This window comes from Magallana gigas, chromosome 6 (genome assembly GCF_963853765.1).
Source record: "Magallana gigas chromosome 6, xbMagGiga1.1, whole genome shotgun sequence".
Lineage (NCBI taxonomy): Eukaryota > Metazoa > Mollusca > Bivalvia > Ostreida > Ostreidae > Magallana > Magallana gigas.
The window spans coordinates 10,845,440-10,871,962 of record NC_088858.1 but is presented as its reverse complement, the minus strand read 5'-3'; the positions used below and the strand labels follow the sequence as shown (position 1 = coordinate 10,871,962).

At 33.7% G+C, this 26,523-nt stretch overlaps 2 protein-coding genes and 1 non-coding gene across 3 annotated transcripts; all 3 read left to right on the top strand.

Annotated features, from left to right (window-relative positions):
* Positions 1–1,171: 1,171 nt before the first annotated feature.
* Positions 1,172–19,711, top strand: LOC105323688 (sodium/potassium/calcium exchanger 4). Its single transcript, XM_011422762.4, has 18 exons — positions 1,172–1,621; positions 5,025–5,248; positions 7,157–7,308; positions 7,596–7,680; positions 7,978–8,081; positions 9,370–9,444; positions 10,204–10,283; positions 10,375–10,478; positions 10,958–11,066; positions 11,217–11,313; positions 11,535–11,638; positions 11,767–11,825; positions 12,103–12,193; positions 12,617–12,695; positions 14,855–14,969; positions 15,275–15,387; positions 18,746–18,811; positions 19,436–19,711. Exons 2-18 carry the CDS (start codon positions 5,050–5,052, stop codon positions 19,577–19,579), a joined length of 1,776 nt encoding a protein of 591 aa, XP_011421064.3. The 5' UTR covers positions 1,172–1,621; positions 5,025–5,049; the 3' UTR covers positions 19,580–19,711.
* Positions 19,712–21,093: 1,382 nt separating this feature from the next.
* On the top strand, positions 21,094–24,587 carry LOC105323689 (uncharacterized). Its single transcript, XM_011422763.4, has 4 exons — positions 21,094–21,173; positions 21,763–22,288; positions 22,439–22,543; positions 22,654–24,587. The coding sequence occupies exons 1-4, from the start codon at positions 21,122–21,124 to the stop codon at positions 22,805–22,807; spliced, it is 837 nt and encodes a 278-aa protein (XP_011421065.3). The 5' UTR covers positions 21,094–21,121; the 3' UTR covers positions 22,808–24,587.
* Positions 24,470–24,580, top strand: Trnai-uau (transfer RNA isoleucine (anticodon UAU)). The gene is made up of 2 exons: positions 24,470–24,507; positions 24,545–24,580. It is a non-coding gene; the product is annotated as a tRNA-Ile (tRNA).
* Positions 24,588–26,523: the final 1,936 nt, after the last annotated feature.

The following is a 26,523-nucleotide window of genomic DNA, read 5'->3' as shown; positions in this document are numbered from 1 at the left end:
GAGGAACTTAATAGATAAGTATATAGTTATTCTCAAGAAACTGATGTTCAAGAGATCAAGATCTTGATTAATATCATAAGGAGTTTTTTGTTTTGCATTTTAAACCTTTATTACCGACTGTGTTTGAAACCATGACGTCATGCTCTGTTATGCAAGTCAAATAATTAAAGTCATGTGCTCTCACAATCTAATTGTGTGCTCTCAATAATGACAGGGAATTTTCCAAAAACCACGTGAAATTTGACGTCCAGCAATATTTGCAATCGCTGTCTACTATATTTTTAGAAGCCTTTTTTGCAGCCACTCATTCAGTTTATTAACTATCAATCCCCTTTTCGCTATTTTTAACGTTGGGCTGCTTTTATGCTTGTGAAGAACCCAGACTTTGGAATGGTAACAGAGGATATAAATATTGATTGAACGCTGAACATCCGATGTTTAAAATCTCATGGTGATAAAAATCTAGTCTTAACCCACCAGAAGTTTTACTAATCCCCTTTTGCTCCGCGCCATTACCAAAATGAACACATCGAGAAAGACATTTTTTTCATGTTATAGTTTACATTTAAACGTGAAGTGTTAATGAAACACTTTGTCTAGTCGACTACTATTTCCCTTAGAAAATACGATAAAATGCCAAACATGGCAATTTTGACTAACATGGCAGTTTTGTTTTTTACATTCGGTGAATTTTTTTTCTCACTTAAATTATGAAACAAAAATCAGACTAATTGAATTCGTAATTCAATTGGAAATGGGTTTTGCACGTAATATTAAACCCAACGACTAGAAATCTTGCTAAACTACCTAACATACTCAAGAGCATACAAAATTAATCGATTCCACCAATTCTGATACACATATACAGAGTCTTGTAGATATTCTACCGCTTCTTTTTGCTTTAAGCCAAACTTAAAGTGATTAGAAAGGACAATACCTAAATAGCTGGTCAGGAAAATATTCAATAAACCAATGATTCCCTAACCTAAGACACGGAAGCTATGATGTCGCATTAAAAACGGAAGAATTACAATATTTCTAGTTTATTACATTCATAAAGAATGGTAAAGGAATACGATTCTTTGGAGATCGCGGACCCACATACAAAACAATTCATTAGTTCCGTTGTCGACCGTTTGGTCCCGTAAAATGTGTTGCATTCATTTATCCCTGCTTCATTTACGGCGACTCCTCGACTCCCGGGAGGTAAAGATCTGACAGGGCTCAGAATAAGCTGTATACAATCAGAGCCCCGCGTGCCACACTGTGACTCGACCAGGAAGTCAATCAAATCCAAAATCGGATGAGAAAAACAAATCCTTACACGGATCCAGCAGCAGGGGCCTTATTAGGGCAATTTTCATTTCTACCCGTCGACATAACAGGTGCCCCATCACCACCCGATACCATTATCCGTGCAGTCATCATATTACTGTCGGGGTGGAATGAACTGGGGTCTGTTGTCCATTTGACGAACATATTTGCCTCCGAGTTGTCCTATCGATCCGGAGTTTTCAATCATTCCTGGGCTCAGTTAAGCTAGCAGTAGGGCGCCGCAGACACCGAAGCTTTCGCTGGATTATCGCTGGATTATCGGCGGATTTAACAAGAACACTCCCCGGTAAGAAAAGAAATTTTGAGGATTTGTGTATGTTGTTTTTATTCAGATACTATAGTATGAAATTGAAAGAAGTGTTTGAATAATTTTGAAAAGAAATTCGTGAAGCTGTAAAAAATGAAAATCTTTATTGTATCTAGTTATCATCGACAGAAATCAAAATTTACATAGTTATATTGACCATTTTCTTTTGTAAAAATCACCTGCAAGTCACGTTAAGTTTTTCACGCTTTCTAATTTCTATCTAACAAAAGCTGTATCTAGAGGTCTTATAAAATTTCTGTTTTAATATTTGGAGAAAATAATTTTGCTTTGAAATGAAAATCACGGATTAAATAGATAACTGAGTAACTATTCCGTTCCATCCAATACTTGTTGCATCACTCGATCTTTGATGCTTTGGTTTTATAAATGCTGCTTTGTACACTTTGTTAACGCATACTATATAAAACAATGCAAACTAGCTCGATCGAAGCAGATAGTTACCTTTAATCCCATAGCGAGGAGTCAGATCAACAGATTTGTAATAAGCCGGGAAAACCCCTTACATTTAAGGGGAGAGAGAGAGAGAGAGAGAGAAAGAGAGAGAGAGAGAGAGAGAGAGAGAGAGAGAGATTTCATATACATACAGTATACTTAAAATCCCTAAATAAGACGTAATTAATTCGTAGATCATTGACATCGAGCCGTTGTTATGGGAACGGCTTAGATTCCATAAATTATCACGTGAATGGATTGGTAGGTCAATTTTACGTCTGCTTACAAAACGTACTACCACACTGATATGTATGTCCAACAAAAAAAAAAGACAATTAAAAAAACCCAGTCGCGACAAGAACTAACGGTGTAACAAAAACATTTCCTCTGGGTCGATCAATGTTTATCGAGAAACGGTTAAATTCTGTAGAAAGCATATTCCTATTAAAGAGAAGGGAAGTAAAATGAAATATCCTTTACAATAAAAACCTAGTTATTTCTTCTGCAAGATGATTGACGTCGGTTTTATTGAGAAACTATTCAAGAATTTTATAGGCCAAAAAATAGCCAAAGAGAAAATGTGATAGACAGCGTTATAGCCGATGTCTCTTACAGGAATGCTTTCCTTCATGTCTTGTGTCATATTATTACATAAGAGATAGCGTCTGCATGCCGTACATTTGAAAATAAAACCAAAATGGTTATACGTCTGTAACAATATCAAATCTTCAATACATATGCAAACATTTATAAAGAAAAACATGCATGTTACCGGAGAAACCTGATAAAGATGCTTAATTGATGTTATTAATAGACGTAGAACAAATGTGACGAAGACTGCGTGGACAAGCAAAATACCCTTTAATTAATTTCAAGAAAAAAATCAAGTCGTATGAATACCATGAACTTATTTCAATACCTGACTTATTTCAAAATACAAATTAAATAGGATATCGCAACGCTACATCGACTATTGTATCAACTCTGGCTTCAGAATCGTTTTTTCTTTCAAAAAAAAGAAAAGAATAAATGTGGCAATATACACAATAATTGATCAAACCGAAATAACATTTTCGATAGAATCATGTACTGCACAGCGTATATCTATGAGGTCTTCGGCGATCGCCAGTTGTGGTACTTACTATCAAGCAACAATGTACACGAATGTAAGAGCCTAACGTTTATCAGCAACAAATTGCAGTAAATTTTAACAAGAATGGTAGTTATAAGGGGTTTGACGATACTTACGGAAAAACTAGAAACGAATAAAATCTTTTTGAAAACGTGAAAAGTTACACTACTGAAATTTTAGTATCTACTAGTATCTAATATAGGTATTTGTATATCTATTTTTGGATTGACCAATGTCAAGCTAGTTTTCAATGTCGAAATGAATTAGCAGCAATATTCAGTAGTGTAACTTTTCATGTTTTCAAAAAGATTTGATTCAAATAAAACTTGTAATGAAACATAAATGTTTTTGAAAGTCGACCAGAAGAAATGGTTGAGCTTCGAAGTGAGGGAAATATTCTCGACCTGATGCAAACATAAAAGAAACAACCATCATCATTGAAATTGGGACCTAGCTGTAACTGTTAGTAAAATGACATTCCATTTCCACATCCACTGGTGCTAGAGTACTTTTAAATCTCTGAGAATTATACATTCATCTAACGACTTCTAATAATGATCCTTTCCAAATAAATTTCTATGAACCAAGTTTATTATAGAAGATCAGAGATAACTAGAATGCCATCAAGCCCTGCATCATCTGATAACAGAGATTCTGAGAGTGGGCTCTGTCATTTCTGTGGTATAGCGGATTCTCGATATTCTACCAACATCATTGATTGAACTTAGTATAAAGGTTGCCAATAGTATAAAGAACTTATTTCTAATCATCGGATTGCAAGATTGCGGCTTTGTAACCGCGTTTGCTGGTCGATTTGAAGCTGTGAAGATCTTCCTCCGTAACATCTCCAACCACTGTTCTCCCACGCCCTACTCTCGCCCTTTGTCTTTCTTTGATTTGATTTTAATTCAGTGTTACCCTGTGACGTTAAAGACTTCATGATTTTCTAACGACACCAAGTCAGCGAAAGGAAGGGAGTGTCAAAAAGGAGGGGGGGGGGGGGTCAAAGTGTAAATTACCTAACAACATTGCCATCGATTGGTAGAAGAGACTTTTTCATGACTGATTAAGTCGATACCGGTAGTTGGTTTATTTAAGGAAATTGGTATTTAAAGGTGATGATCAATATGAGAACATCGTCTTCCCTTACCAGTTCAATTAAAATTATTCATGATCAGATTTTTATGTTGTAATTTTAATTGGAAGGAATTCAGTGGTTAGCGCTGTTCTACAAGTTTTTAAAAAGAAAAGATTTACTAATATTCTTTTGACATTTTTGTTCTTAAAATGCTTGCATTAAAACACCATTATCCCTTTAAACTGTTGTATTTAAAACAAACAAAATAAACATAAGTCAAAAAAGCAGATGGTACTCAAATATTATTGTTTGATTCTAGTCTTCGGATAAAAAGAACAATTGAATCTTAAAATTATTATTAAGTGATTCATATATTAAAAGATTGCATTCAGATGTTCCTTTTGACTTAACAAAATACGACGATCTAAATATGTAACATTTATTACTCGAGATCCATACAGTTTGTCAAGAAATTCGTCTTGTCAGTGACCGACCTTATTCAAACATCGTGTTCACTTCTCTGAGCAACCATTATCAAGTTCCTGTAATTAATGAAGCACGGGTTTACGCAGACGATCATGAATTGCCGGGATACTGTAGAATTCTGCAGTCCAAATTAAAAGAAACAATCTTGCTACAACATCGGTGACTCTCACTTCCAATTTGATTTCCACTCAATCAATATATCACTCAATGAGATTATGTTATCATTATTTCAGCACGAGACTGGTCAGTGGCTAGAATATGGCCAACAGAACTAATCAGACGACAGTTTTGCCATCAACCGTCGATACAACACCTTCTTATGAGTCCCCGACCACCATCTTCTGGACGACCACACTTCATCTTCTGACATCGTCTGCTCCCAATATTACAAATTCGTCTGCCAGTAACGTCATTCCAAATATCACGGTGCTGAAAAGGCAGTTTTGTACGGAACCTGGTAAGCTTTGGCTTTGTGTTAGTTTGTTATGGACGGATAGTAAAACTGGTGGAAAGTAACATTTTACTTCAAAATAAAAACAAATAGCTACAAAACACTGCGAAATTCACATCGGGCCATTGAAAATGAACTGTAGAAATGTGACTCATGAAAAGTTTGGGAAATCAAAATCTCAACTTATTAATTAGATTTATCGCCTTATCTGCAAATTCTATATAGGTCTAGACAGCGAGATATTAAGTTTTTCTTGTGTATTGGTAAAATTATTCGATGAAAGAACATACCTACATGGAATTTCCTGTGTATGTCGTTTATCTAAGTACAAACTTTTTGCGAATAGAAAAGAGGAGTTCTCGGTAAACTCGGCTTGTGTATCGTTGGTTTTAATCCATTGATAGGATGTTTTGCATTTAACGATTTCGTAGTGCAGCACACACAGCAAATATGGCTTCAGTCTGCATAAAAACAATATTTGCTAAACTAAGATTGACTTCATGCGAAGGATATGGAATCTGGATGTTTTGATAACAAAAGAGAGATATGTTTGAAATGCTGGAATACATACTTCAATGGTATCATTTGCTGAAAGCCAAGGTTTATACTGAATATCGGCCAACACATTTTTTAAATTGATGAAGATTAGAGAAGATAGCCGTTTACCCCATCGAAATTAGCCAAAAAAAAAAAACAAACAAAACAAAACAAAAAACAAACGCAAACCGTATTTTAGAAAAGAAACATATATGGTGAAACCTCTCTAAATTACACGTACACGTTTTTTTGTGAAGAATCAGAGAATCTGTGGATCCTGTGCCACTGTTATCAATATGAACGTCTGTGATATATTGAAAAGTTCTACGAATCTGTAACCTCTTCCCAAGATGAAACAAAGTTTTGCTTTAGTTATGAGTTTAGATTCACTAGTAAAGGAAAAAAATGTGAAGGCCTTATGAAGTACTAGTATCTTTATCCTTACTTCAATTCTTAGCGCCTAAAACATATTTAAATAAAAAAAACCCACCCAATTCCTCAGATTCTTGTTAACATTAACATGACGTATTTTTTCTCGACGGTAAGTATACTTAAGAAAAGTTCGATTTTGTAATAAAAAACGATTAGAAGGAATCCAAATATTTGTAAAGGACATCGTAGTAACCCCAATTTAGAACGGAACGTGGTAAAGTAGTGGTGTTTGGGGCTTTCTTGGGGTGATTTATGATGAATTTGTTGTGCTCTATACAAAAATGAAGGAATTCAAGGTTATGGATCAATATCTTATGATTTAAGATGGTGATTAATAATGAACCATATTGAATGCCCCCGCAACTCTTCAATCCTTTCAAAACCCCCACAATCAGAGTGTCTTTAAAAAACCACATCCTTCATACATGTAGCTGATGGAAGAAAGTTTATTGGTTATTGATATACACTGTATATGATCATAAAGACGTCCGAAATCATACTGTATAAACACTGTTTTTACTATTCACTATTTCTGAAGGACACACTGAAGTTTGTCTCTAATCTAAGTTATTATGCGCGGTGCTATAAGGTTATTAAGCTATAAGGTCTCATAAGTACACCTTTTTTGTAGGATAGGCTCCTCAGATTATTGTGGGATGTTTTCATACTTGCAATTAAAATCAAAGTATTATAATAGCAAAGGCAATATACAGCTGATTTTTCACACAGGCAAGCACTGTTTAATGTTTTAGCCTATCTATTTGTACGGTGCATTAAGGAGTAGCTAATAAAGTTTTCAAAGCCAGACAAGCAGACAATATTCACAAACGCTTATATTGATTTCACCTGGAACAAATTAATTTTTGTGGAATTTTTAACAGAACAAAGTAGTAATGCAATTAAATGTTATGTAACTCGAAATATCTTGATTTATATTGATTACAGCATACCTTGAGTTTCCACCAGATGCCTTCAACAATGAACAAAGACAACATGGCGGCCTCATTCTACATCTCATCATGGTCATCTATATGTTTATTGCACTTGCTATTGTATGTGACGAATACTTCGTTACGTCTCTTGATAAAATCAGTGCGGTAAGTCTCTCAATGTTATGAAATGTTAAAATCATAGAAAAAAATATGATAAACTAAAAGTACAATCATACATTAAAAGAAAAAGCTATACTCTTCGGGCTTTTTCTTAAAGCTCGTTTTTGGCCTCAACCATCTCCTCCCTCCCAATTAAACGCCGCTGCATTGACTTCTAAAACAACCCATACATAAATTTGTCTCGACTAATTTCATATATCTAATTAAAACGACATACATTTACATGGAGTTATTCGAATCCAATCACTTAAGTTTTTAAATGTTTTGTTTAGAAACTAGGACTAAGCGAGGATGTGGCAGGGGCTACATTTATGGCTGCCGGAAGTTCCGCTCCCGAGCTATGTACAGCTATTATCGGTCAGTACATTTGGATTTTCCATCTCATAAAGCTGAACAGTGTTTGCATATATATTAACATTATGTCTATGTCTTTTCATGCACTTCTTATTTAAAACAGAGAGCACAAAACAGGAAAGACACCACTAATTACATAAAAAATACGTTAAAATGAACATACATGTATATCTAACTATGAAAAGTAGTTACCCATTGTTTACTTTTTCATTTGGTAAACTTAAGGTTATGAACTATGAAAATACAACATACAACGACACACACATTCCAAATGTTTCAAACACTTTCATTTTTTTCCAGGAGTATTTATTACAAAAGGGGACGTGGGAGTAGGGACGATCGTTGGATCTGCAGTGTTTAACATCCTCTTTGTGATCGGGCTGTGTGGGATTCTGGCTGGAGAGGTACATATATAATCGACGAGAGTGTTCGAATAGATTTATTTCCTGTTCTTTTTATGGAGTGTTTGAGTAGGCTATATACGTTATGATGCTATTGTGCGTATATTGATCTAAATTGTTAAAAGCCTGATTAGGACAGACAGCACCACCTACATGTACTATAAACATTGATTACAAAAAAAAAAACCCACAAATATTTTTTAAATGGATTAACGTCCATTATTGTTTGTTCTGATGCTGATTTACAATTATCCCTCAAGGTTTAAACGCCTCCAACATTCTGAACGTAATATATCAAGAATCCTAGAATACCAATAATAGCTATTTTTACCGTTAAATAAAAAATCGTTACAGTTCATTTCAATATACAAATAGACTAAATGATGGACGGATGCACAAAAGGCAATTGATTTGAAAATATCAACATATAGTTTTTGCTTTTCAAAACGCGCAAGTTAGTGTATTTAATGTTTAAAATTTTCTGCTACAGTCGTGCGACTTTATTTTAACGAATCCACGACCGAGCAAGCAAATTGTAAACCAAGCAAAATTCAAATGATTAAGACGACTAAAAAATAATGAAAACGAGGCGTAATGGCTGATTAATGTAAAGCAGTATTTAACAGTCGGCTGTGAGTGAATTTGTTTTGTTTGGATTTAACGTGACAGCCGATAGAATCGAGGGTCTCCCGAGTGCTCCCAAATTAGATAAAGGCGATACTTTTTCTATCGATCGGAGAATATCGGTCGTGTGCGGGCGATCGCTGTGTCATCACCGTTGCAAAGGATTACATTTGGTCGCTATGCTAGAGTTAGGGGTCTAGCTTTCGATAAAACTGTAATCACCATTAAATTGCTCCAACATTTAGATTCCTGATCTATTTGTAGAATTCGATGCAAGATATGAACATGTCGCTTCACATCTAATTGAAAAACTATGCTTAGATCTGGGAAACTTAAAGCCCTTATTGATCAGTTGAATATTGTTGAAATCTAATATGACAGTTTCGTGAGATCAAACAATTTATTGTCTCACTCTGTGTAACTGAAGTAAGCAATTTTCCTTTCAAATTGAAAAACACGATTCTAGATGTCTAATCGGTTAATGACTTATGAAAGAGAAACTCAGATCAGGAAAACAACAAAATTGCAATACACCATCCATGATTGATATGTTAAATATTCTATGCATGCTGATCGATTGACCAATTGGTGTTTAACGTCCACGTGAGGATATTTCTTTTCTTAAGCAAGAGTAGCCTGATCTTGATCTAGAACTTTAATCTTTCAGGTGGTGGCACTGACCTGGTGGTCGTTTACACGTGACGCTGTCTACTACTCCTTCTCAGTCGTGGTACTAATTCTGGTAAGATATTGTGGTACCCTGTCCTGATTCTTGTAAGACATTGTAGTTGTCCTGATTCTGGTAAGACATCGTGGTACCATGTCCTGATTATGATAAGGCATTGTAGATGTTCTAATGCTGGTAAGACTTTGTGGTACCCTGTCATTATTCTTGCAAGTCAGAACGGTACCTTGTATTGATTCTGGTGAGGCATTATAGTATCCTGTCCTGATTCTGGTCAGACATTATAGTCCTCATAAGTAATGTGCAATGTAAAATTTACCACACAGTATAAATGTATCGCTATAATGGAATCATTGTGTTGACTTTATTGTTGTTGTTGTCAAAAAGGGTTTATGGCTAACGCAATAAAAAACGCATTTCTCTCATCCAAACTGAACATCAAAAATTATTTTTGGTCGTTTTATTATTAATCCTTAACTGATATAATTTTGTTTATTATAATATCAATTATTTTGTTGAATATCCATAATGTTGCGGATTTCAAGCATGTATACATGTTTTTGATTTTTGTAATAAAAACTGATTTGTTAATCAGAATTAAGTGATACATGTAAGTTTTGTTATAGTTTAAAGAAAAGAATGTTTTTCCTTTCTAAATATTCGAAACTGTATGAGAATTGCGTGTCCCTTATTAATGCCAAATAATATTTGTCCCATGATGCATTGCACCGATCTCACTCTTGCCTGGTCCCGAATGGAAAAGAAAATGTCTACCTTAATTACATGTATTGAATGCAAACAAACCTGTATCTGTAGGTAGTCCAAGACGGAAAGGTGACTTGGTACGAGTCCCTTCTGATGCTGATTTTCTATGGAGGATACATTCTTGTCATGAAGTATGTAGATCGATATGAAGTTGGAACTTGTGCATTTTATAAATCCAACTTTCGCCTGATTGATTTATTACAATTGTTTCACTTTCAACAGATTTGACGTTCCGATCCATGCGTGGGTGTCGGAGAAAGTCGATAAAATTATCTCCTCAAATATCTTCCCCGTCAATGGCGTCAAAACGTTCAGTAAAGACTACGGTTGGTGATTTGTCTATATCATTGGGTCATTAAGGGGGTTGGATGATCGTGGTCACTTTTAGACTCTATTAATCTCTTTAAAAAGAAGAGCTTTTTACTGAGATGTAGAAAAAATTTAAAAAGTTTTAAAAGCTTAACTGTATTATAGTTTTTTTTATATAAACACTCTTAGAAGGAAATAAAGTTTTCAGCTATAAAACAAAAATATGATGTATAAATTGTTGACCACCAACTCTCTTTATTCATGTAAGTTTCAGAACATAAGTTATAAGAACGGGAGATTACGTTTTCAAAGTATATATATTTATATAAAATATAGATAAAAACACTTACCAAATTGCAAGTTTAATTAAATAATGTATTTACATTACTGTATATCAAATAATTAAAATAATGAAATAATAGTATCATATATTACAATACACATGTACTTATTATATCCCAAAACCGTCACTTAAAGTAAGGCAATATATTGACAGAGGTGTTCGAAGATGATGACGATGTATTTATCACAGTGGACCACAAGTCTGCAAAGAACTCCGAGCCCGATCTCCCAGCTGACGAATATGCAAAATCAACCAAAATCAAGTACGTCTATCGACCCTTAGGAATGGGTTTTCAATACAATATGTTTAAGACTTCTTAATGAGACAGATAATACACTGCGAAACAGTCCAAGCTGTGATTATTTCACCAAGAATTGCGTGATTCTGATAAATTGCTTTTTTTCTCTTTCAGACCAAAGTTCTGTGATTTTATCTTTCGACTGATGATGATGAAACGTTTCAGACCCAAAACGAGATTTCGCGCCGCGGCTTTCCTCATTATATCATACGTAGGTACCAGCCATCCCGTCATTAATGAGCTGTAGCTAACAACAGCCCCCTTTTTTGTTTAATTTATAACATTTCGAACACTCGTTTTTCTTCTTTCCACTTTGTTTGAAATTCATTTGATGATTTTAACTAATTTTATCACTCATTTTAAGATATTCTATGGAATTGGGAATTCGTTAATTAACATTTTCTAATAATTTTCCCGTAATTAACTTTCCAGCGGAGACGCATGCTTACCGATACTCACCTGCAAAAGCGACAGCAATTCCGGAAAATGGCCCAGAAGTCTAGTGTTTTGTCTTACACCAGATCTATAAGAGGTTGGTGAGTGACATTTTACTGTTCTCAATCGTGTCAATTTTTTAGGATATAAAATTCTGGTACAGTTTTCTTTATTGCACCCTAGCTTTATATTTTTGTCCTCGAGCTGAACTTTTCATCGATTCCTTTAGGTTTAATCTGACCATGGAAGGAGAGAACTTGGATGGATGGAAAACCCCACCAAAGATGGGTATGCATTCAAAGCTACCTCTATAGATTCAGACATTTCCTGCAATGACTATCTTTGTTTACTAAATAATGTCCTTTTGGTTGGTACATTCCCCGTCCTCATTCCAAACAACACAGGGAAAATGAAAAAAAAAATGATTACACTAATTAAATCAATGAAAAAAGATTTACAAATTAAATTGTATTTTGAAAAAAAAAATCACAAATGACAAAAAAACTATTCCTGGAACAGAGACTATTGTGACTAGCAGCGGTTTTGTATATTTTTTTTTTATCAGAGGAGGGAATTCTGAAGCTTGCCAGATGGGGCGCCATCTATCCATTGAGGTTCATGTTATATTACACTGTTCCTGACTGTCGGAAGGAGAGGTAGGGAGAAATAATCGACGCGCTATCTCGTAATGAGTAGATTAATGCATGACAACTCTGTTCAATTCTAATTAAAATACTAACGAAACGGATGTACAAAATAATTGGAAAATTTCATTTACTCCTCACCTGATTAGATTAAAAAATACCAAGATCTATTTAAATAAAATGTACAAGAAATGCACAAAAAATTTAAAAACCACAAATTAAATTAAAGTTGCGGGATAGTGAAGTTGCTAATGTCAAAAAATGAAAGTCGATGCACGAGGTTGACAGAGCGGGAATCAATTTAAGATTGATCAATGGACCGTATCGCTATCACTTGCAACTTCACTTGCATTTTGCTCTTAAATATATTTAATCGAAAGTTGTTTTGATGTTTATGTCACTCACTAAATTGACCACAATTATTTTCTATTATAGGTGGGAGAATTGGTTTATGGCCACATTCGTGTGTTCCGTGCTGTGGATTGTTATATACTCCTACGTCATGGTTTGGATGGTAAAGACTTTACTTCAGACTAGGGATGATAATTTTACTCCGAAAGATTAGTCCCTTAATTTGGGGTTTTAGTCATTGATTTATTCATATAACTGTGTGTCCTTTTCAAAAACAGAACCAGTTTAACAAGACCTTGGACTTTGGTAGCCGTGTCAATCGGCAATGTGACGTAGGCTTGTCTATTTCACTTTAGGCCACCCAGTCTTGGCTCTTTGAAATCAACAAGATTTGTCTGACTTTCGAGCGAAGACTACGCAATCGGTGTATATTTCGCTCGAAACCAGCGTCATTTTAACTTGTTTTGACGCAAGAAATAGATAGTTACATCCTATTGAAACTCCAAGGCCTTGTTAAAATGGTTCTAATGCTAGAAACTGTCACATACACCGTGTCTTAACTCAAAAAGATTTTTTTAAAAACTTATAATTAGATGTACTTAATGTATTTGATTTAAAATGAAAAATATATTTATCTTAATATCCGTTTGCAAATGATCTAAATTAGATTTTCCTTTTTCTTGTGACGACTACACATAATTGAGCTACCAACACTAGGCAAATCAAACGTGACTTGTTCCATGCTAAGTCATTGTCCCGTGTCTAACCAACAAGTACAGTTTAATGATTATAAAACAAACGCCCTGATATGATATGATTAAGATTTTTGATTATACAAACAATTAATCCAATACCTACATGTAAATGAATTAAGATTTATCACTAAAAGAAACATCAAATTGTCTCCTCATTTACAAGTATGCCCAAGTATTCTTTTATTCTAAACAACAATTTGATCTACAAAATCATAAGAGACTTTGGACATTTGTAATAATAATAGCCGCTTTTAAGAATTTTAAAAGAATTGCACCAAAGGCACCGATGGATCATAAAAGAAAACTGTATTTTCATTCGTAGCTCAAAACTTCTGCGTTTAGAAAATCAATAAAATGTTAATAACGAGCAAGAAAACGTTAGTCTATGGTCGTCGTGACCAAGGGATTGTAGTCGTGTAGCTAGCCTACTCGAATTCTCGTTGACGTCCATACTTCAGAGTCATGCTTAGCATGCTTTATTTATTGATTCATCATTACACGTATTTCATATTCACTGGATGAGTCAGTTGAGTAATTCGTATTATACCTCATCGTAATAATTCAATGTAACGTGTTATCGGATTGGTTATAGGCAATCACGTGTCAGGGCAATCAAACTTCATATTTCCCTGTGATCATCATATTTTTCATCATATATCACCCCTTCGAAAGCCACGTAAAATTTTCATTCCGGATCCATGCGTGTGAAAAATCCCGGGGATGAGCATGCGATGTAAAAATGATCAATTCTACCAAAAATCGTTTTAAATCCTTTTTGTATCAAAAAACTGTCAAAGAAAGAATTAAAAAACTTATTGATTTACAAGAGTTGAAAAACGATTACATGTAGAATCAGATGTATAATAAATTATCAGTTGTCGTTCGGTATAATAAACGATTTATTGCATGAACGTTCAGGAGATACTAATACATGTATGAAGATTTATTACCCCAGAAAAATCATATTTCCCTTGGGCTTTGCCCTCGGGAAATATGATTTTCCCTGGAGGAATAAATCTTCATACCTCCCTAACCGTTATGCAATAAATGTATAATAGTGCCCAAAAATATTATACAATCAGTGCTGGGGTTTTTTTTTTTAGGTCAATACGATGATTTAGCTACCTGAGAAGTACAATATTTACCGAGTCAGAGGCGAGGTGAATATTGTACTTTGAGGGTAGCTTAATCACCGTATTGATCGAAAAAATAGCAATAATAATTTTTTATATGATTCAACGACGAAATGATACAGATATATCAAATTGAGTGTAAAGCAAAGATTTTGGTATGAAGCCATAGCTGGACAAATTGAGAAACGCGATATTTCACTGAACGATCTATTTTTAGTCCAATGTAGAGAAAAATCAAATGTTATTATATTGACCTCCTAGGTCACGTGCCGGTGAATATAACGGTCTGTTTTTTCGAGATAATTAGATATAAGCAAATCAGAGAGCTAGGAATTAATCAATCATATAAGTTGCATATTAAACTACTTATTTATCAACAAAATATTCTTGGTTTTTTTTTTTTAAATCTGAGTCTTTTTACGTGATATTTACAGGTGACGCTGATTGGGTACACGCTAAGTATACCTGACAGCGTGATGGGGATAACGTTTCTGGCGGCCGGGACCAGTATACCGGACGCCATGGCCAGTGTCTTCGTTGCCAAACAAGGTTATACCGAAACATAAACCCTTCACTTCTACCTTTTAATATTTTAAATCTGATTTATAGAGAAAAACTATTATATTTAGTAATAGGTATTTTAATATTTTCCTGTATCTTAAACGAAGCTCTTTGCCCCAAAGGAGGTTAGCATTGTCTAAAAATGGCAAGTCCTCTTTCATGAAACAAGAAACTCTTTAAAAAGAAGCAAGTTGTCTAATATTAAAAAAATACGAAGTAAAAGTACATTTGGTTATTATTTTTTATTTATAACATATCAGCCTTTCTTTTTTCTCCGTTCTTCGTCGCTCTAGGTATGGGGGATATGGCTGTCTCCAATTCTCTTGGAAGCAACGTCTTTGACATTTTGTTAGGACTATCGTTACCATGGTTTCTGAAAACTGGTGTTGCATATGCTGGTACTACAGTAAGTTTCTTGTACTATATTTTAAAGTCCGTTGTTTTACAGTATGTTTCTAATACTACAGTAAGTTTCTTTTACAATAGTAAGTTTATGGTACTACAGTATATTTAAAGGGGCATGGTTTTGGTCAAAAATTATTTCCCCGATTTTAATGTTTACAATGCTTCAGTAAGACATTTTTAATAGGCAACCAAAATTGAGTGTCATTTGATGAGTCATAAGCGAGTTACAGAGCTTACAATTCTTCGCTATGTAAACAAAACGTTTGTTTACATTTTGAATGTTGAAGTGCAAATTCCAGTTTTTTGACCTAAAATGAATGTGTTAATCGTTAGAAACTGTTTATTTATGCTCAAAATGAATAATAAGATAGACAAACCAGCTTTAAAAAGATTTTTTACTGGTATATTGAACCTATGTAAACAAAAACAGGGCACGAGTCTTGTTTACATGACGAAGAATTGTAAGCCCCATATCTTGCTTAAAACTCAACGACTGGCACCCAAATTTTGTTTGATCATTAGAAATGCATTCCTAAAGCATTGCAAATAATAAAAACAAAAATAAAAATTGGACTAAAATCGTGACCATGCCCCTTTAAAGTACTACAATAAGTTTTTAGCACTACTGTAGATTTATGATCTACGGTTAGTTTCTGGTAATACAATGAATTTTTGCTAATAAAGTAAGTTTATGGTACTAAATATGTGTATATAATTACGGTAAGTTTTTAACACTATACTCTGTCCCAAGATATCCTGGATTCACATTTTGCTTATTTAGGCGATATTCATAAATACCTCAGGGTTCAAATGATGTTCATTCAAAAGTATGAAAAATTTCCAAGATTTCTCTGTTGAAACGCCCCCTATAGCTTATCAGGTTTCAATACACGGCTAAAAAATGTGATGTCTACGGGGATTTTGTATTGCAGCAGACCCGTATGATAACGTTAAAAAATTGCGCGAATAATCCCGAGTGACTTCCGAATGGAGAGAAAAAATGTAAACAATCCCCATTATAAATCTCCGTAAGAAATGTGTTTTCGTTACCGTGAACTTTTATGAGTGAAAAATGATAATGTGCAGGGATGGGGTAAAGGTAATTTGTAATGGTAATTGAGTGTAATTAATTACAAATTTTGATGTAATTGAAAGTAATGTGTAATTGGCCAAATTTTCAATTACATGTAATGGTAATTTATACTCTGTCCCAAGATATTTTGGATTCACATTTGGCTTAATTGCTTGATATTTATAAATACCTCAGGATTCAAACGATGTTCATTCAAAAGTATGAAAAATTTCCAAGATTTCTCAGTCAAAACGCCCCTGTTAGCTTATCAGGTGTCAATACAATGCTAAAAAATGTGATGTCTACGGAGATTTTGTATTGCAGCAAGCCCGGATGATAACGTTGAAATATTGCACGATGTATTCCGAGTGTATTCCGAATGGAGAAAAGATGTAAACATTCCCCATTATAAATCTCCGTAAGGAATCTGTTTTCGTTCATGTAAATTTTTCCGAGTGAAAGATGATAATGTGTCAATGAAATTATCTTGGAAAATATCCCTTTCAACTATTTCAATTGCACTTCTTTCACAGGTAAGTGTATTTTTATTAAAAATCGTCCAAATGTGCTGCATAAATATCTTGGGACAGACTATAATTAATTACTTTAAAAAAAAAGGCATGTAATTCCAATTACTTTTCAGTTACTTTCAATTACACACTGATGTACATAGAAATATCAAGCTGTCCACTACCCATTTTCCCCCAAACTAACAATGGTACAAGGTCAAGTTCGAAGAGTAGTTAAAAAGCATTGAACTATTATTATATATATCATACTAAATATTTTTCAAAATATTTTTTCAGTGATTCAATATTTAATGATAAGTTTCACAAATTTAATTAAGTACATGTATTTGATGATTGGTTTGATCCCTTTTTGCTTAAAAAAACCCATATTTTCCTTCTTATTAGAATAATTAGTGTGTCAATTGTCATTGAGTTAGTTTAAAACATCACTGTTTAATTACAAACAAAATCAGTGTTATCAAAATTATATATATTAAACTATCAAGTCATGCTTTGAAATGGATAGCCCTAAATACACAGAGCTAAATGCATGGCTTCAAATAGGTGTTAAGTTTTTGGTGCCTGACATGTCCACAGGGTGTGTTCCCTTATTGCTAACATTTTGATAATTAGGTAGAGAACAAAAGGTGTGAATTGTGTTTTGATAACAATTATAGTCTGCCCTCTACCTGAGATTAACCTGTACTTTGGCATTGTATTTACAAAGAAAAAAAATAGTGTTTAAAAATGCAAAGGAGAAAGTTTTCATGTAATAGTTTTGCATGCAGGAAATATTTTAGTTGACATGATAGATGTAGGTTAGGGTAAATGACTTTTAAATGTTTATTGAATATCAAGGTGGTATGGGACACCTCCATATTGTGACTACCAGTACCTGCGTGTTGAAATAAACAATTAAACCAAATTTATATTTTTTCTTTCCAAAAATTGTAACTGTATCAGAGTAGTTAGCAAATTCTCAAACAGTGAATTTTTTTTGATTGTGAGGAAATTTTATTCATATTATAGACATACCTCCTGAAATGTTTATGTGTTGAAGATAAATCATGGTTTTAGTACATTTTGATAAAAATGTAATTTGTAATTTAATTACTTACTTCTGCAAAGTAATTGTAATTTAATTAATTACATTTGAAAACTCTTGTAATGGTAATGGTAATTTAATTGAAGAATTTAAGAAAGTAATTGTAATTTAATTAATTACTTTCCATTGTAATTGACCCCATCCCTGATAATGTGTCAATGAAGATCTCTTGGAAATTTTCCCTTTCATCGATTTCAATTGCACATCTTTCACAGGTATGTATATTTAAATTAAGAATGGGCCATATAAAAGTACATAAAAATCTTGGGACAGACTTACGTGTGTTATTTTCTAGAACTACGATTTGTTTCTGGTACTGCAGTTAGTTGAGATTCTGCTACTACCTGCAACTTTCTGCTAAGTTTGTGGTACAGCTGTATGTTTAGAGTACCGCAGTCAGCTTCTGGTTGTACAGAAAGTCTATAAAACTACAGTGTTTGTAAAACTACAGTAAGTTTTTGGTACTACAGTTAATTCATAGTACTTTTTAGTATTTTTCTGGAACTACGCTTAGTTTGCTGACGTACAGTAAGTTTGTTGGGTTTCTTTGTTATAAAAAATTTTTGATTGAAATTAATTTAATTCCACCCAATATGTTTATATTCTTTTTTTCTCAAACAATATAATGCAGAACATTGTTTATATATACATGATTATTTTTCTTTCATTGCAGGTACATATAAACAGCAATGGAATGGTGTTCTCAATACTTCTTTTATTCCTTACAGTTATTATTCTAGTAAGTAAGCATTAGTCACAATCATGATTGTGCAATTTAAAATTAAAAACAATCTAAATTACAGATTGATGTCACAACCATGTGTCTCTATTTGAACGGCAAACTAAAACGTCAACAACAACAATAGCAAACAAACAACAACAGATGCCTACATGACCCTAACCCCCAACAAGATTTATCTTGTGTCTAAATGATAAATTGACGAAAATCATAATCCTTGTATTCTGTGTTAAATTTTCTCTAGCATTGTTTTCTTTTGATATTGGATTTATATTTGCTTAGATTATCATCATACTCTTGCTCAGATAGAGCTATTTTAACAAGACGGTGGCTTTTGAATAGTTGTGTTAAACACAATGTGTCATGGGCCTGTCTGTTTCAATGTCAGCCATTATGTCATAGCACGTTGACAAAGTTTGTCTTACTTTTTAGCTGTGCCTACGTAGTTTGTGCATATTTAGCGTCAGACCAGTGTCATTTTCAACTTGATTTGACGCAAGAGGTGCATATATATTATAGCTACGTCCTATACCGAAGGTCAAAGGTCTTGTTAAAATTGCTCTGTGTGCATTTACTGGAATTTAATGAATGTTGTGTGAAATTCCTGTTTTCTCTGCCCCACAGGTTGCAGCTTTGAAGTATACCCGCTGGAGGCTGACTCGCCGCCTAGGCTTCTTCTGTCTTCTGGTGTATGCAGTTTACATTTTGATTTCTGTCATGATCGAGTGCAATGTGTTCGGGTTCGTGAATCCGCCGATGTGTAAATAGCACTAGGAGATATTAGAACAATTTTACAATTAAATTGACATTTTGACTATTTACAAATCTTGCTTTATCATGCTGTTTTTTTTAAAAATATATATTTGTTCATTGTATTATTGTTTTATTAAATTATTGTGGTGCAAGAATCGGCTAATTTGTTAAAGAGACGGTTTGTAAGGAGGAGTGGTATGGATTTTGAATCGTGTGTTAAATCTATCGGAAAATGATCTATTCATCAAGTTAGCAAAAATTTGATCAGCGCATTATATACATTTTTGCAAGACATTCAGTGATTTACGTGTTTAGCGAAAGCTCCCTTCCAACAAAAACCGATAATTATAATACACGACCACAAGTAATGCGTCTACAATATATTCATAAAAATGTATCAAAAAATCTGCGTTACATAAAAACCAATATTGGATTCTGTAACGTACCAGATAAAGATACAGATATTGTTGGAAAGGGGAGCCTCTGACAATAAGGCTCTTCTTGTATGTAAAACTTTTATAAAGAAGACTTGCTTTCTAAAGCTATTACTGTACTGGAGTATTTATTCCAGCATGAATTCATCGTATACATGTAGTTAATCGGGTAAGTAATACCGCCTGTGGTCTGATTCTAATGATCATCTAATGGCTTCATATCAAAGGTGTAAATAAATACCCAAGAACTCTAAACTTTGATATTTTACATCTTGGACAACAAAGTGTTTTCTAATTGAACTTCCAAAAGCGCACAATTATGAACGTCTTGGAATTGCGTTTTGTAAAATATTAGATCACACAGAACAAAAAAAAACACAAAAAAACAACGCTAACAAACTTTAATATAAGAACCTTGGGAATTTTATTTTTTGTGCCCCTGGGGTATATATAAAACTCTAACGCTATAACACTCTAAATTTATGTGTTGTAACTACTGGGATATTCTTACTTGCAAATGAAATAAAAGTATGTCGATTAAAGTATGGTAAGTTCGGTCGATTAAAGACCTTTCACCAAATATGATTTAAACACCTCGGAATTTCAATATTAGCTTTATCTATAAAATATCAAGACGTCTCCAGTGACGGTCGTGGCCATTTTTAGACTATATAAATCTCCATAAAAAGAGCTCTATATATATATATAGTAAAAATTATAGGGAAACATTCAAAGCTTAAAGTTTAAAATAAATACAATATTTCTTTACTTAATAATAGTTTATAGATAAAGAAGTAATTTTTAAAAATATGAGGTGAATTTGAAGGTTAATTTGATGACCACTGAGTCGTCTTTAATCATTTTTAAATTCGTTATTTGAAAATATGAAAATTAAATAAGAAGTATATTAATAGTAATAAATATATCGATGAATCAGTAAATCCGTCGAGCGTGGGATGACATCCATAACAGTTAGGGCTTGCCCTAAAACATCAATGAGCCTCTATCCCCATTCCCCTAGCTGAGGGATGTTATAAGAAATACCTTATGGTCTTCTTGGTCTGCCAGAGGATCTGTCAGACGTAAACACATCAATCTAGCGTCATATGGTAGGCCACGATTTATGAATAAAAGCTTTCTCTCCGGTCCTCATTGGACTCCCACACTCTACGCAGGTAAGACGGACCTTGTAGATCATATAAACACTAAGGGGTCACGTGTGTTGTGTAATTTATATTTATATATAAAACTAAATATAGGTATGAAAGAAGATTAAAGAAGGTAAATTTTAAAATTTCATTTCATTATGAAACAGCAATTTTTTTTTCATGCGTGTTATATGGTGGTTATTAATAGGTCTCAAGATCTACATTGCATAATTCTTTTTTTAAAAATCTAATTTTTGTTTAATTTAAAAGGGTCTTTCCCGTGAATTTAAATTAAACTGACACTGCAAAGCTAATAAAACGATTAATTTCCTAGAGTATTAATTTATATCCAAAAATATTAGTTTTTTTAAATGAGTATAAGCTTTGGTATGCTTACGTATTCTAAAAATATTGTAATGGACAGCGAATTCTAGCCAATCAGAGATAGCAGTAGAAAAACACATGGTAACATGTTTACGCAATGTTTGCAAAGTAAATCAAACTGCATTGTTCACCAATGTGATTCATTACGCAGTTCAACGGAAATGGGGAATATCTTTAAGCTATATAAAAAAGATGTATAAAAAGACGATTGTATAGGAACAATTTATTTCAGCTATGAACGTCGGCAGTGTTTTGGTTGTGTGTTGGTTAGCAGTTGTATGGTTAGAAAGTTCGTCATCACAACGCCCGGGAAGGCGTCCGCGCTTTAATCAATGGAGGAACCCAAACTTTCTGAGAAATTTTGAACGCAGAATGATGAATGGGAGCCCGGTGTACTCCCCCAAGGCCGTCGGACTAATGAAAAAAGGCTGGGGAAAGAAGAATATATACAACAAAGTAAATAAAGCGTTTGGGAGATGTGATATACCGGACCAAGACGTGGTGAAAAACATGTTTCCGGGACTATTCCGTTCTGTGGACGAACTCAATACACTTCCAGAAATGCAACAGGGCAAAACTAAATCGGACAAAGTGATTGAAACGCCCTCTATCAGAGAGTGGCGCGCTCAACCGTCCAGGAAAATCCTGATACCCAAAACTGTCTCAACGGTGACCGAAAATGTCGTTTTAAAATCGGACCAATCAGCTATTACAGGGAGTTTTAGTCAAAAAGCCTACATCTGTGACTGTTGTAAAGTGTGAGTAAATTTTTCTTTTTACTATAAAGTTTATAGACTTTATGACAAATAATTAAATTTAAAGTACGTTAAGACTTTGCCACAAGACCTTTCTGTGTACTCTACCTTTTTGATATTGATAATAATAACAGCACTCATTTTGTTTTCCAGTGACAGGTTCTTTGAGACGTACGAAAACGTGACTGTTGGTGACACAACTTATGAAGTCATCAAAATTCCAAACGAGGGCCAATTTTTTGCTATTGAGCGTTGTCCGTAAGTGTATATTGTTGCTTCCTATTAAATTGTGCTGATAAATTATCCAATGTTATGGTTTCAATGATTCAGTGAGCGCACAACAAGTTACCATGTTTTTTCTCTTATAGAGAACAACCCAATTGTGCATTTGGAGGCTGTATACAGAGATACACCCGGCAACCCATACTGATCTGGAACGATACGATGCCGTACTACCCCCCGCTAGATTTTGCGCAGTTTGACTTCCCAACTCACTGTGAATGGGCCAACATTGGACAGTGATGTGGATCCGATGAACATAAAGTGCCGGATGTCCACGGGGCAAAACCCCGAAAAATACTCAAGGATAGTGGAATAGGCCAACATTCTGTCGTTGGATAACGTTGATTATTTATGGGCTGTGTTGAATTAAGATAGGCCTTTAAGAAACTCTTGTGTTTTATTAAATTTATTAACAGCAGCTTTGGGATATTGCGATCGCTGCATCCTAGCGTATAGGATACCGAACAAGAAAATTGTTGTATTCTTCCCATCGTCTGGAATAAGGTCTATGGTAATGATTTACATTTTACCTATATCGGATCTAGACTTTTATCTTTTAGTCCCCTTCTTAGTCCTAATGTGTGTTAAAGTGCATGTAATACCAGAGATTGATTTTGAGTTATTGTGTGATAGTAATTTATTAGTTTCGTGTATAAATTATTGTTTAAATGTATTTTACACTTTGTTTTCCTTTGATTTTAATATTGGTGAAATAATAAATTAATGAGGGTAATTATTTCAATAAATGATGTATCTTATTTATATTCACTCTGACAGAGTAATCCCCATTTATATATACAGTGAAGTCGCCATTTCCGGGTCGTTTCCAATTCCGAGTCACTCGTGTGTATTTAAAGTCACCTTGTTTAAATTGAAGCATAAAAAAAAACAGAACAACAATTTTGTTCTGAGACGATTACCCGACATTACTGACACTTTGAAGTCACATAACCCGAAAATGGAGAAAATGCCTCGAAAGTGGGGAAACCATGCCTTGTTGAAAATGCCTCTGTAATTATTGTTTCCGGGAATTTATTTTCAAAAAGAAAATGAATCTTAATAACTCACAAAATGTACTTTTAATATACATATGGTATAAAATTTAAATAGAGCAGCTTTGCAAAATATCAAAGAAACAGTCTGACGAGACCCCGAATTGGCGACTTCACTACTGTATAAAAAAATAAAGAAATCCACTTGTGTTCATACAGGTACCAACAAAACAGAATCTCGCTCTAACCAGTTTTTCATTTGTCCTTGAATGAATACCCGAACACTGTTAAATGGTGACTAATTCTGACTTTCTGTGGATTGTTTCGTGATTGGTTAAATCTTTAGATATTCAATTATTAACATTAAAATCCTTTCTTAAGTTGTTCATTTGGGTTTTAATGGCAACAATCACTACAGCAATTATTACATAACATGCAGGCGTGGGTTGTTTATTTTTTTTCATGTAATACTTGCTACTTTCATACCGTAACTAAAAAAAAAATCTTAACTTTTAAATCATCATATTCCACTTTGCCTTTATATATAATCTTAGGATATGAAAAATGAGGAACCATTGTAAAACTATATTATTTGCATGAGCTTGCATTTAAAACAATTTCAAGCAATCATGTTCTTGAAAATCTCATTTTGCAGTAAGGCGTTTCATATTAAAAAAATAATAACAAACCCCAGTATTGATCTGCTGATCTGTGTTTTGAACTTATCGGTAAAGTAATCACTTGTGACACACAGTCAGAAATTTATATAGATGGATCGACAAAAATTTCGATGTTTTCTTTAACGATTTTGTAATTCATGAATCAATCTTAACATAATTTAGGATGGGACATATTGAATTATGACACATATTTTTACTGATTGAGAAAGGCAAATTTCGTAATTACATCTGCTCCGGTGGCACAATCGGTTAGCGCGCCGTACTTATAGACAGTACCTTCTCTGTGTGTTCACACAGATTGAGGCATGCGGAGGTTGTGAGTTCGAGCCTCACCCGGAGCAGTCTATTTTTTACCTAAACAACATTTGTTTCTATTGGAAACTTCTTGGTTATCAATGAACGAGGATTCACCAGTATAAAGATCAAGATTATCGATATCAGTCCGTGACTGTTTGTCGCAAGATTACAGTGTATGTGTAGTTCTAAAAATACCAAAAATATGCTTAAGATATTAATACCAACCTTGTAACAGATATACTTACTTACCACAAAATGTGTTATAATTGTGTATTCTTTGACTATTCCTATGACTATGGGATTTTCTTTTCTTTTTTTAAAGGTTAGCTCAGGTTCAAAGAACAGTTTTAAAGAAACTGTTGATTTTTTCAAACTTTAAACGCAATTGCATTTCATTCATATGAATCGAAAAGAGTCGTAATATTCATACCTTAAAGGGGCATAGTCACGATTTTGGTCAAATTCTAGTCTTCTGTTTTTATTACCGGTATTTACAATGCTTTAGAAATGCATTTCTAGTGATCAAATCAAATTTGAGTCATTCGTGAAGTTATAAGCAAGATACAGGGCTCACAATTCTTTATCATGTAAACAAGTTCGTGCCCTGTTTTTGTTTAGATAGGTCCAATGTACCAGTAAAAATCTTTTTCAAGCTGATTTGTCCATCTTTTAATTCCTTCTAAACCTAAATAAACAGTTTCTAACGTAAAGACATTCATTTTAGGTCCAAAACTGTAACTTTCACTTCAACATTCAAAATGTAAACAAACGCCTTGTTTATATAGAATAGAACTTCAAGCTCAGCAAATGACACTCAAATTTCGGTGGCCTATTAAAAATGCCTTACTGAAGCATTGTAAATATTAAAATCGGAATAATAATTTTTAACCAAAATCGTGACCATGCCCCTTTAACCTTCCCATAAATGATTTACATCGACGTTACTAGAATAATTACGTATTACTTACAGTAAACCGACTATTATTCGCGTGCGAGAAATATTGCAAAGTTTGCAAGAATATCGTGATCGCGATTATTTCTTACCTTGAATATATTGTATATTACTTTCCAGATAACCTTCATTTTGATCCCGAAAATAAGTCGATGCGAACCAGTGTTTCTCCTGTGAATCGCGAAGTAAAGTCGTCGCGAAGATAAGTTGGCTTACAATGTTTAGCGTTTACCATGTTATCCTTGATAACGTTATTGCCACATTGGCCAGGAACACGTGCCTTTTAATTCAAGTTCATCGTCCGATTTTATTTATTTTACCGGTATTATCTCGTTAGCACTTAATGCTCTCAGTCAGTCCACGATATATAAAACTGAACTGAGCTGAAATATGTTGTTTTCTCTATCAGGAAATTTTAAACGAGCTTATTCGCGATAATTTTTTACGATCTACAAGTATTGATGAAATAGGAAAGGACATTTTGATAAGAACTGGTCAGACCATACAGGTCAAATTATGCTGGGAATGAACTTATTTGACAAAACAAAACAAAAATGCACATTGAATCTTGTTTTCAAAAATTGTTTGCGATACCAGTTTCGACTCCCGACATGCACATTTACCAAATTGAAGGAATATTAGTCAATGTTTGGCATCGTAAGGGATGGATGCATATGGAAAGAAGTTAAATAAATAATTATTGTTTATTTAAGACGCTCGTCTTTACTTGGTTTCCTACAAGAAGTCCACACAAATATTAATGTAACATGTAATTATGAGAGAGGCGAAATTACATGTATAGAACAAAATTACTTAAAGCTGTGCCAGTAAATTTAAGGAGGATCTTAATTCATAACTAAAATCTATATAAATGAACCAATTTATGATAGATGTTTCCTGTTGCAATTTGACTCGTACGGTAGCATTTATGTCCACTTACATTATTGATAACATTTGTTCCTAAATTAAAATTTAATAAGTTTATGTATTTGAAAAATTAATAAAATTGGGTACCTTATAGTATATTTGCATAAT